Source organism: Labrus bergylta, chromosome 18 (genome assembly GCF_963930695.1).
Source record: "Labrus bergylta chromosome 18, fLabBer1.1, whole genome shotgun sequence".
Classification (NCBI taxonomy): domain Eukaryota; kingdom Metazoa; phylum Chordata; class Actinopteri; order Labriformes; family Labridae; genus Labrus; species Labrus bergylta.
The window spans coordinates 10,220,723-10,233,980 of record NC_089212.1 but is presented as its reverse complement, the minus strand read 5'-3'; the positions used below and the strand labels follow the sequence as shown (position 1 = coordinate 10,233,980).

At 37.8% G+C, this 13,258-nt stretch overlaps 1 protein-coding gene across 8 annotated transcripts in view; it reads left to right on the top strand.

Moving 5' to 3' along the window:
- The window catches only part of nkx2.2a (NK2 homeobox 2a), a 19,582-nt gene extending 7,231 nt beyond the window's left edge, over positions 1-12,351 (top strand). For 7 of the 8 annotated variants that reach the window (XM_029279552.2, XM_020644995.3, XM_065966440.1 and 4 more), the window contains exon 3: positions 1-180. This exon is cut by the window's left edge. Coding sequence is in view for 1 of the 8 variants with exons in the window: in XM_065966441.1 (XP_065822513.1) it covers positions 7,724-7,914 (191 nt within the window). In the remaining 7 variants the exon portion in view is untranslated. Of the gene's footprint in view, positions 181-7,723 lie in introns of those variants that run through there. The other variant, XM_065966441.1, reaches the window with a different exon arrangement.
- The last annotated feature ends 907 nt before the right edge of the window (positions 12,352-13,258 follow it).

Here is a 13,258-nt window from a genome sequence, read left to right as displayed (position 1 = left end):
TAAAGTATGTTGTGTGTTGGTTGTAGAGATGTTTTCCTCTTTTTATTTTCTTTTGTCCCCTCGTGTTATTATCAGCACGTACGAACCACTTTATAATTATAGAAATTTTAATTTCTTGCTTCTTTTATGGACCGAAAAAATATTTATGGCCATGAATAAACACTGGCAACTTTTCAGAAATTTTCCTTTTGTTTTTATTTCCTGTAAATATTTTGTGGCAAATGTTGACCTGGGCAGAGAGAGATTTTCGGGAGCGTGAAACCGAGGGACGTCCGATACACATCAAATATTTAAAAACACTTTTCAAAAATAAGGGAGTAATTTTAAGAAAAACTACAATAACCCACACATTTGCAGCACCGATTTGAGGGCTAAAAAAAAAAAAAATTAGAAAATAGTTTTTTAAGTTAGTAATCCTTTATTCAACCCAATGTTTGATTTCTGTTAGTGTCCTATTCGATTGACCATCTCTGAGAAAAACAACAGCGCTTCACATTTTAAAGGAGGGGGGCAAACCAGACACAATATTGTGGTCCAAAATGGGAACAAATCTCCAGCGCACTTCACCCTTTTTCCTTTTAAGCAAATTTAATCCGGTGAATATTTTTCTGAATCCAAACACCTCCTTCATAAAGAGCCGAAAGTCACTTGTGAAATGGGACTAAAATCCACTCACTTAATATAAGAGGGCTTCTCCACATAAGAAGCTTTTGAATGAAAGCTCTCCTTTTTGTCAGCATCCTCCACCACTCCCAGCCTTGGGTGTAAAGTGGTAGACTGCGGAAGGGAAAAATCGTTTAACGCAATAACTGTTTTGTTATCTTGTTAGGCGCTAAACTGCAAATAGAGCAGGAATAATCAATGGGTCGCCAGCCTTCTTTGTTTAACCTTGGCCAACGTTGGACTAAAGTGCGCACGGCTCAGTGGGGCTTTAACCTCGTAATAAAGTTATTTTTCACATGGTCATATAACGTGGTAGCAATGATATCCCGCATTATATACAGGCTACTCTGCCCCATTAGTCTCCGTGTTCTTTACGGTGGAACCAAAACAAGCACAAATGGCTCCCCAGTGATCCGCTGCGCACTGCGGATTATCAGCCTCTAGTCAATATCTTGGGTAAATATGATAACCTAGTCGAAAATCCATGCATTCTGTTTGTCCCGGGACAAAAATCTCACAACAGATGTTAGAGTCGCCCCTATCATCACTGAACAAACAGCCAAATTGGGCAGATTTGCTAATTATTTACAGAATTGAGTCTCAAGGGGCTACTGCTTTTGTGGGCAACACAGACTCAATTTGTCCCTGACAGAAAGGTTTTGTGTTGCGCCACCGGTTGAGCTTGTAGGTCAAATAAATCAGCAAGTTGGTCATAATTTGTTTTTCTTAAGCCTTTGTCGATTAAAAGAAATACACAGATTCCCCAACAGCATGCTAAAAATCGCCTGCACCACAATGAAAAGGTGAAATGAGGAGAAATTCAAGTCAGATTTAATTCGATTTACCGCGGAAGGATGAAGGACTGGTCGACTCTGGCAGAATTTTAGAGAACTCAGGCAAACACGTCGGCTCCTTTCAATAACAAACTTAACTCACTTAAAGACAATACCAATATTTAAAACATCGTGCGTAAAAGAAAAATGTGGGCTTGTGTTTTTCTCTTATTGCCTTTTGTGATCAGGCACTTTTGTGACTCTATCATTGCATAATACAGTACATGACACAACACAGAGACAAAAGGCCAGGCCTGCTTTCTGCTGTGTGTTAGAGGCGTGCATGTTAACGAGCAGCAGGATGCAGAGAGTGAAGATAGAGAGACTGACAGAGTTGCTTGGTGCTGTTCAGAGTCAGGGAGATGCATCCTTGGGCTTTTTGTCCTGCCTGTCACTTGGTGCCATTGTGATCTTTGCTGCACACGTTGTCTCCCATATGGGCAGCTGGGCTCGGAAAAGGAGAAAAGGATCTTTCACAAACCCCAAATTGTATCAAGCTTTCAAATAAAGCATTGTTGTCTCTCAAAGAAAAACGAATTAAAAATTCGTGCTATATCTATTCTGGTCAAAAAAGAAGCTCCATTCACAGATAACAGGGAGTCCTTCTTCCTTGATAGAGCTATGCCAACAACAGCCTTCTCATTTCTCTTTCCCTACATCCCCCATTCTGCAGGGTGAAAGACTGATTCTAGTCTGTCCGAAAAAGTCGCTCCTCACAGCTCAAAAACTATTTTTAAATACAAGACAGTGTTCTTCCTTGTTTGCTTTGAATCCCGCTGGTATGCGTGGGTCGATTTCTAAAATGGACACATGGAAACATATTTGACACAATTTCCTACCCACTAGAGCCCGTTTTATTGTTTTTCTGTTCACATCAGGTGTAAAATGAAGCCACTGTGTACATCATGTGCAATTTAAAGGTGGGGTTTCACACGGTCAACATTTCCTGGATGTTGCGCCATGCAACAGTTTAATTATATAAATTGAAATACGAATTAATGTAAGAGTAAACATTTCTGGCATTATTTGGATTATATTTAAATTGTCAATGTGTTGAAGGACGCTGATGTTTTTCAGTTGGAACATACCCTTGGAGATATTGCCAGATGTTTATTGGACTATTGCGCAAGCGTCTACTTCATTGACTACAAATTAGATTTTCAAAAATTGATCCTTAATTCATTTATATGCCACTGTTTATTTATATACGTATGCATTTACATTTTTAACTATGGGAGACATTTAAAGTGTTCCAGGTCCCTCAAATCTTGATCTTAAATCCTGACTCAAATTGTTGCCTTAAATACATTTTTAAACCCAAATTTTAAAAATCTGCACCAAGCCAGGGCTGCACAATTACCTTGGTTTGGCCCAAAATAAAAAGTACAAGTCGTGTTACAGTCTTCATAACAAACTTTTACGGTGAACAACATTTGCGTTGCACCCGTGTTTTGTCATTAACGCACCAGAAAATTTTCACCACTTCACCACCAGCACAGCAACAGGGTCAGATTTATCGGAAATTGCTTTTGGCTGCTTGGAGGGATAACGCAGGCGACATTAAAACAAGTATCTCGGCGTGCAGCATAGTTCAACCTGCGTGGATAACACTATTATATACCCTGGAATACAATACTTGAGGAAATGTGCACTTGGGACACCATGGATCTTCGTCATCCTGCCCATTTGAACCTCGACATGAATCATTTTCTATCACGCACATCGCCAAATAAACGAGGATTTCAAAGCTATAATAATAAGAGGTGCTTTTCATTTAAAGGAAGCTATCTGGGTTTTATTGCCTTAAAGGAGATCCAGATTAGATTCGCCACAGTGCAGATATTAAACAGAGCGGGATGAATGAAGGGAGGGAGAGAAGGGAGAGAAGGGAGGGAGGGGGGGGACGAAATGTTGCACCAAACGGCCACAAGATGGAAGCAGAGGTCTGCAGTTGGCGTTATGCAGCTTTTACCTGCAAATGTCTCACAGCTCATCTGATTCCTGCAGCACACATTACTCCAACCAAATCATATTCAGCGGCTGTTTTTCTGTTTAATGAACAGACATCACAGCAAACTTGACTGTCTCTTTAAGTGCATGATTGAGGTTTATGACATTGTTAGGGATCTTGAGAGCATAATCATATCGCCCTTGAAAACAAACTATAGACTAAACAGTTCATATGCAATTACTACTTCCATTTAAGAAAAAGTAAGAGAGAGAGAATGACTCGGAGCATCCACGGTGTGGCGCAATAGGATAGGGGGAAAATGTGGTGTAGATTAATTCACTTCAGTGAAAGTGAACAATAGAGCTGAAGTGCGGTTTTCCAAGGGAAGACTCAGCTCAGCCAGAGTCCTTCACAACAAAGGAGCCTTTAAGTCAAATGTCCTCAGCAATGTGAAAAACTGAATCCTCATCTGTGAAATGTCTTTGCTAGAATTGATCAAAGGAGACTGAGGGGTTTTTGGGGGGTGAGGAAGGTGTCTTTATTGAATTGTCTCACCTCCTATCCAAAAAAACAACAACATATCCTATGAGCTCCCAAGAGAAATAGAATATATTTTGGGTCTGATCAAACAAGGTACTACATGTGCCAATTTAATCACATTATTCAGTCGTAGACTTACTGTCCAGGCTGCAAAGTGCCCCAGAACCATCATCTCCTCATGCGGAGAAGAAAGTATGCAAAGCACTGCAAAATGGGTCATATGACAAAATAAAAGGCTTCCATCTTTATGCACCTGCTCAGTTCAGCATCAGTGAGCCTGCACCTGTAGGGGGCCTCATTGGGTTAGAAAGCTGCAGCAGCAGGGGGGTAGAGGGATGCAGAACATGAAGGAAGGAGGGCGAGAAAGAGGGGGGGGGGATACATATTTAATCTTCCACAGTTCTGATCACGTTAAAGAAGCTGGTGCGGAGAAACAAAATAAAAAGAAAGAGCTGTTGTCCTACAGAGCAGACAGCCAAATCCAGACACACGTATTTTCAAACTAGGATTCATTTGAGTCTAATTGAAAAGACACAAATGATCTTAAAACCTGATAAAAAAAAAAATATATCTCCAAAATAAATTCCAACCCACTTTCTTATGTCTAGTGACAACAACAGTGTGTGTGATTGTTTAGGTACCAGTGTGGAGTATTTACTGTGAGTGGTTCAGTGTGAATCTGAGAGATCCCACACTGCGAATCCACAAGTTTACTCAGAGAGACAGACACCATTGTTCGGCTACAATCTGCATGGGAAGAAGCTGCAGAGCTGAGAGACACTCTGGTTTGTGTGTGAGTGTGTGTGTGTGTGTGTGTGTGTGTGTGTGTGTGTGTGTGTGTGTGTGTGTGTGTGTGAGTGTGTGTGTGCGTGTGTGTGTGTGTGTGTGTGTGTCTGCAACATTTCAGCACATCTCTTAACTCTGGGTGTTCACTTTACACATGAAAAAAAACGTCATTCACTCAGCAACCTTTTGCTTTGAATTTCAAATCTGAAAAGAAATAACAGTCACATGCATTTGTACCCTTAACAATAATATTAGCTGCACGTTTAATTCATGAAAATTAAGCAGTTAAATGGCAAACAGCATTGCTTTATATATATATTTTTTCCAATTGGTCGATAACTCGTTTGATAAATGTAATATAATAAATGCACATTGATGAAGCCCTTCATTTAGATACAATTTATTCTCCTCTCTGCTGGAATCCTCTAGAAAAAGGTTGTTCAGTGAACCGTTTACATTTAAATGAGCGTGCATACATATTGGTAAGTAAGAAAAACACATTAAAGGTGTGAATTTAAATTTAAAAAAAGGTCTTAAATATAAATACTGTACACTCTCACCTAACTTTAAAATAGTTTCCTCTTGCAATATTGTGTGACCCATATTTTTTCATCAGTACAACATGTATCATTTGTATCATTTGCATGTATCCAGTAAATAATCATCCTGGATTTCTTTCTCTCCTGCTGCTCACAACAAGGTCCTAAAACGCTTCCCTTTTAGCTCCTTTCAACTTCCACCTGTCTTCAATGTTTTCATTCACATACATAAATACACAGCAGAGAGAAAATGACTGCTTGGCACCACGTCAGGTCATTTTTGTCCTCATTTAATTTGTCAAGAGTGTAGGTGGACCGTAGCAGAGTTTCTGCTCCTTTCTTGGATTGAATCTGAAACCGAGGTCAAGCTGGATTAAATAATTTACTCTCTAAAAAAATACACTGTGACATTTTGTCTGGACACCAAACTGCAAAAGTAATGTTTAGGAGTCAGTGAACAAAACCTCAAAAGTGCTTCACATTCAATTAAACATCTGTGTGTTCAGCTAAAACACTCTTTCCCCTCTGGACAAGTCTAAACATGCAGCACTGTTTGACTGTAGGAGACGCTGATAGTGCAGTTTTTAAAATGTGGTATTGGCAGTGTCTGCAGAAGTCCAGCAGCAAGTTTAGAGTCACCTTTGTGAAAAAAAGAAGTGAGCGTCAAGGTTCTTGACTTTGCTGAATGTGAAGATTAGAAAAATAGTAGAGTCTGCAGAACACACACAGATCACAGGTCACACACACATGATGTGATCTGGTGGACAGGGAAGGTTTTTCTCCCTCGCAGATACATTTCACCATCTGCTTCTACATTCCCTGGACTGTCAATATGTACAATTATGAATGAAATAAAGAACTAATTAAATCATACCTGCTTTTTTTCTTTAGAATGAACTTAAACTGTATCTATTGGCATTATTTAAATTTTAGAGTCTTTGATCCACTCTATGTATCAGTGATAAATCAGTTGTTTATCATCATTACAAATTTAGAGAAGAAGTAAAGATCTCATCAGGTATGAAACATCTTGGCGGTGTCTATCTTTTAGGAAAAAGAAACAATGAAGTGGATTCTGTATGTATTATTAATCTTCCACCGGTGCATACTACATCTATTTCTCTGACAGCCCAGAAAAAAAGGAATGTGACCTTCAAAATAAGAAGTTGTTTTGGGTTATCAAAATTTCATTGTGAAGGAAGTATAACTGTTTATTTCAGCTTCATCCTGCTATCAGTAGTGTGCATGTTTTGGTACTTAACTGAAAATTATAGAAGGACACCCATTCATCCATCACTTTCAGAGCTGGTAAAATGTACAAGGGAGAAGTTGGACACTCTTAGAGACTACAGTTGAGCTTTAAACCAACATCGAGTACATCAACTGAGATTCTTTATTCTTTCTTTTACAAGTCACCCTGTTCAATTTTAATAGATTGATTTCTTTGCTGCCTTAAATTGTTGTTAAGCTCCTAAATTCTTAACAATAGTCAGACAATGCTAAAAAAGAAATATGAATTCATAAAGTAAATACCTATTCTTAATGCTCCTCATGCTGCCACATACAACATCTAGAAAAGTTAAAGCTAACATCTTCCTGAACAAAAAAACCTCATAATGGAGACAATACAGATTAATTTGGTTGGAAGTTGCAGCATCTTTGTTATGGTTCTTTTTCTCACACACACACACACACATGTAGAGATTTGAAAAACACGCTGCCACATATTGACAAAAGTATCACTGCTAGTCTAACAAAGAACTGCTTCTTGAACAAGGTGACTTCTGAGCTGATACAAAACTTTTAAAAGTTGCTGTCCCTGGGATGTGTCTATGGCTCTGTTAGTGACTAAAACACTGATCGATACCAGTAATTGTGCACAGGATCCTTTTAATGTTTGGGGGGGGCAGTCATACAGCATGCGTTGTTCAATTGTGCACTTAACATAAATTGAAGTAGAAGGAACTAATTGATATTGATAAACAAACTATTGTTTTCGAATACATTTGTGTAAAAGATCAGAGATATTCATGTTATTCCATTTCACATTTTTTTAATTAAATTGAATCCTCTTTTTAATTATTCAATAAATTCAGGCTTAACAAAGAAGAGGACCGAAGTATAGGAGTCAAACATGAGGCGAAACATGTTGCTTGGGTTTCAAATTGAAAATTAGGATGATATAGGTCACGTTGTTCATTAAAATTTCTGAAAATGTTCTGTCTCTTGCAGGTTTTTTTAAACAACATTGCATGATAATTAATATGTAGAGCTCAGCTCAGCTCTATCCTCTGAGTGTTACAGCTTTGAGGTCTTTAAAGAAAAAAAAGTTGTGCAACTATGTTATGATATTCAAAGTGCCATATGGTCTTATTTCCTTTTGTCTTCTCTTTCTCGATGTTCCATCTTAGGCCTTGAGTTGTCTTGTATAAAACCCACAGTCCGCTGCAGTCAGATGGGCTGGATGGGGGACAGCGCCAACAATCAGGTTCCCAGAGTTGAGTGTTTATGCCTTTCACTTAATGGATTGTCTCACCTTCTTCAGAGGATGAACATGAGGTGCTTGAGATGCCAACACTGCAAATGGATCCTGGGGCTTTGAGCCTGATAACAAGCGGCCGTCATCTGTTTCAGACATGCTTCAATCAGCACGCGTGATGATCAAAGAGCAGCAGTGTGGCAGCAACGTGTTTTACCAATTCAAGCTGCCTAATTAGCTTCCTGTTTAAAGAGGATGTCAAATATGTGTAGCGAGTCGTGCCTATCATGTGTTTGTGCACTTGTACCCTGTGCTGAATTTACGATGTCTTTTAGAGCTAACTGAATGGAAAATAAAGAAAGAAAAGCTTCTCCATTGTGTGTCTTTTGTGGTTCGCTGAATAGGAGCGGTATCACAATATGATCGAGGGATGCACTTTCTGGCATTATGTATCACATTTAGTCTTTATGCTACTGCTGATGTGGGAGATTGAAGCAATAACCTTCAATTTATTTACCTTCTAAAGTCACATATACAATTCAGTGACCCTGTTTTCATCCACACACATACACAAACAAGTTCCCATCAGCAAACTGTCCCTTGTCATTATTTGACACTGGTATTATAAGGGATAATGGTGTTATTGACTCAAATGAAACTACATTCACATATGACACTAATGGAAGACTTACTTTTAGCACCTGACCAACACAAAGCTGAGATGGGAAGTTACAAAGTCATGGGTGTATGAGCCCTCTGAGGAGGGTGGGAGCACAAATATACACAAGTAAGTGTATTAGACTTTCACTTGTCTTTGTATATTTCCTTGTTCATTATACAAATAGATTTTTATACAAATCTAGTAGCTATTGTCCTTTAATGTATATCCATCATCAAACATTTTTTGTTAAAGCTCAGTTTATATGTCTGACACCCACCTCCTGCTCAGCCTCCAGGTTCCCTCCCTCATCCAGGGTCTGCTCTCCGATCCATAGTCCCAGTTTTACCTCATCCAGTGTTCAGGCATCTTGCATTGTTGTCTTAAATGTATTACGTACAAAAGGAGTATTCCACTTCAATATGACATTTGTATGTTTATTCCAACACTGAACTTAAGCTTTGCTTGTATATATTCAATTTCACAGGATTAATGTGTGTGTATTTTCACTTTTGTATATTTAAATTGTATTTATTTTTTCATTTGACATGATATGAATGTATTCTTAATCCATGTGTACGTGATTTGGCTAATTATTTATTTTCTAAATAATCTTTCTGACTGAAAATACTGAGACTTGGTTTCTGTATTCTGACTGAATGTCACCATAACAATAGTTTTACATTTTTGTTTTTCAGTTTGAAAAAAGTCATTCAGTTGGAATTAAAGTTGTACTTCACATGTTGTGCTTTTTTATGGTGTTGAACATTTTACATCAATGATCAAAAATCAATGGAAGAAATTCATCACTACTGGATATTATACACACAACAGAAGTCCCCCATGTGTATGTACATATAATAACTGAGGGGGGAAAAGGTATATGTATTGAAGGTTATATGAGTACATTAACACGGGTTCTGTGCTTGATTTGATTATATGGAGAGTCTTGCTTTAGGAGGTAATCCTGTACACCTCATTACATCTCTGTATGTTTATCTGACAGTTTTAATATTTACAAGGCAGAAAAAAAAGATAATATACATTATCACATGATACATTTCTGTTTAAACCAATCAGCTGTGTCAGGCTAGATTAAGGACAATTACAGCATTATAATCTAACTAACACAATTTGTGATACACTGAAAGTGACCAATGACTCTTCACATGCATCACATACGGTGAGAAACATATCATTGCAGGTCTCCTATTGTTACATGAAGCATTTTGAGGGACTGCCGTTTTCCCCACACCCCACGTTTTAATTCTACCCAGTACTTTAAATGGTAACTTTTAGCAGTAGCTTTGATTTTTCTAACTTCCACCAAACAGCTAACAGTATGTGTGTCCAGTATGATACCTCTGATATTTTGTAAAAAATATTTTTAATTAATTAATTTGTAATCATATAAGCTTTAGACAATAAGATACCTGTGTATACTGTATAAGTGGGTTAGCCTACTTTGGGAGATTAAGGTGGCTGTGGCCCAGTTGGTAGCGTCGGTTGCCTCTCAACCGGACAGTTGTGGGTTCGATCACTAGATCCTGCAGGCACACGTCTGATGTGTCCTTGGGCAAGACACTTAACCCCAAGTTGCTCGGGCTGCTGTGTCAGTGGCGTGTAAATGTGATTAGTTACTTCTTATGGTTACTTTGCGTAGCAATCTCTGCCATCAGTGTTTGAATGGGTAGGTGTGTAAATGCGTTGCAGAAGCGCTTTGACTAGTCATAAGACCAGAAATGCTCAAGACTCTTTTACCATTTACCATTGAAAAATAATGTGGATTGATTACATTTTTGGCTTTTAAATGCATTTTGCAATGTAAATTATTTAGCTATTTCAGTTCACTCCAGAAAGAAAATCAGGCTAGCAACCCTCTGTAAAATGCTCTGTGCTTCTAAATGTCCAGCAGCAAAGCAAAGCGGAGACATACAGGACTGGTAGGAGGCACAAGATGCAATCTTTCAATTCTATGGTTGGGACAGAGATCGCTGAGGAAATGCAGCAGCTACTATAAGCATATTCAAATCCTGCATGATGAATATGGCTTCTTAGTTATGCGTTACCAACAAATATAATATAAATATAAATATATATATATATATAAATAATATTAAGTCGGGGAGTTTAAGAATGCTGAAGTTAATGTTAAAAGTAACTCAACGAGTGAGAGAATAAGAAAAGTGAATCATATGACCAGGTGTCTTATGTGAAGTTATTTAGACTTTACTTTAATAACTCAAGTTTTCTGACAATGTTGTAATGAACCTTTATCTATCTTTTAAAGGCACATCATGTAATGTCATTTATATTACAGGGTGTAAGATAGAACCATACAAATATTGTTTACTTTAAAGGAGATATTCACAACTTTTTAAGTTATTTTGCAATGTATCATTAGGTGCTCGAATCAACACAGCAATAGCTTATGCTTGCTGTTTTTATTTCTTCCTCTCATGCTGGCTTGTAAGAGATCTTTTCCTAAAGCAGCTTGTGTAAGTGTAAGTGATGCCAGACAAATACCCACAGTCATCGGTTTAAGGAAAAAAAAAAAAAACATAATTTAAAAGTTTGTCGGATGGTTTATGAGACCTCGGTCACAGGCTAATGGTTATTATTTCTGACTCTTAACCTGTGAAGCTTTCCATGAACAGAGAAGATGCAGAGTACATATTCAAACATTTTTTATGTGCAATCAAAACGTGAAAATAAGAATATTGATAATAATCCAGATGATTTTAGGTTACACATACTTAAGTAACTGCAAGTGTGAGAGAGTAGATGAGATGACACAGTCGCTCACAGTTTAGTTCTGGAAAGTGTCCATCAGTATTTTCATAAATGATCAAAAATAAAATATTTCTGTTTTGCCAGGAAAGACAGTCAGTCAACAAGTTGCACTATCAGTGCCCTTGGATTATCCTTACGTCTCAGTTCCCACATTGAACTCCACACTACAAATTGACCGTATACATTTCCCTTCAGACATTAAAAGGAAGAGCACATGGAGTTAATAACTAGATTGAAAATAGTCATGACAGTGCGATAATGAGACAGCGTGCTCAGAACCTGGACCTTGGAAACGACAGCAGTCCAATGAAATCCAGTCCTTGTTCATTTTAGAAACCTCACCTCATGTGCTTTACTGGTGCTACATGTGTGTAAAACAATCTACTCCCCCTTTTAAAAGCAACAAGCAAAAATCACTTTCTGATACAATGATTTCACCTGAGTACTGAACAGCTACAAATTGTGAAGTATAAGATATAGTTCTTTTCACTATTTAAACTGTATAATGGAACATAACACACAAGCACAAGGTTATAATCCTCCATACTATCATATTCTAAAAATGTATGAAAACATTACATTATTGTTTGTTCTGTAAAGTTTATTATAAAGTGTCAAGGATATAAGAGCACAGAAAATCATCTCTCTCAAATCTAGTGGCAAACAAAGTAACTGAACCTTTTTTGTTGTAAGTCTCGGCCTTTCAAACAACGAAGAATGAGTCCATTTGGTGTACCTGGATATAGCCATACTGTATAAAATCTCACACACTTGAGAGGTGAACACAGACAGGTGGCTGAAGGCTGTTTTGTGTGTTTTCCCTTTGACTGAGAAGCAGTCGTCCGAACGCAGGAATCTTTTTTCCTGGCTCCTGCACACATGGCTGGAGGGAGGAGAGAGGAGAGGAACAGTCTGCGACGTTTTAGCTCACAATTTCATGATGGTTTCAGAGAAGAGGCCAGCCAAGCATTTCAAGTGGCGGAGCAGTGAGAGGGCAGCATTGTGGAGGAGAGCAGGTAGTGTAATGATCAGGTAGACAAGATGACATCAAGCGTCCTCAGGGATGGCCGCGCACACTGAGCCGACATCCTTCCAGAGAGGAAGAACCACTGAAACAAGACGAGACAAAAACCAACAAACAAGAGAGCCATTAGCCCTGAGAAGACTTGTTATTACTACACGCTGCCTGCAGAAAGGCAGACACTTAGTGCAACACATGCAGGAACACTGTTTGAAATGTGTAAGACGTGTCACTCTGTGTGGGACTTCAATGTTGGTTTTTGCATTCCTCCACATTATTTTTAACTTTAGAGAAAATGGATTTTGTGAACATTCCCTTGACAATGATAGTGGTAAACATTTACACTTTAAACACACTTTCTTTAACTCGGGGTCAACAGGAGACCAGTGTAATTATGTGACCTGAATAATACGATTACTAATAATAAAATAGCTTCTGATGTAAATGTATCTTCATAAAAAGGATGGATATGGAACATTTATCACGACTACATGTTTCCACCTTTAGGGCTCAAACACAAAGAATCATTATGAAATCACTAAAAAAGATTTTTAAATACTTATTACAGCATGTATTTATAAAAATCATTAATTTAACAATGTAATAATAGATTCCCCAGTAGACTTAACACTGCATGGTTATATTATTATATAATTATTCTTCACTATCTAGAATTGGCCTGTGAAAAGATAAAACATGCCAGCATTGTATAGCTGAATATATATTTTCTACTTGATGATTATAAAGCAGGCAAGATGTGGAGTGAACTCTATATCAAGTTAAACTATATTCTCTATAATAAACTCATGGCTAAGGGTTGGTGTTATACATGTAAATCAAATGGGACCACGTTTTGAACTTTCCTGTTTTTTTATACTTTACTTCTTTTTTTTAAAATATTCAAAATCTCTCTTTCTTAAACTAGCCAAATTTTAACCTGTTGTGAGAAGTGAGGAGGAATATGTGGCCGTGCCGCCGTTAACAGAACAAAGCTA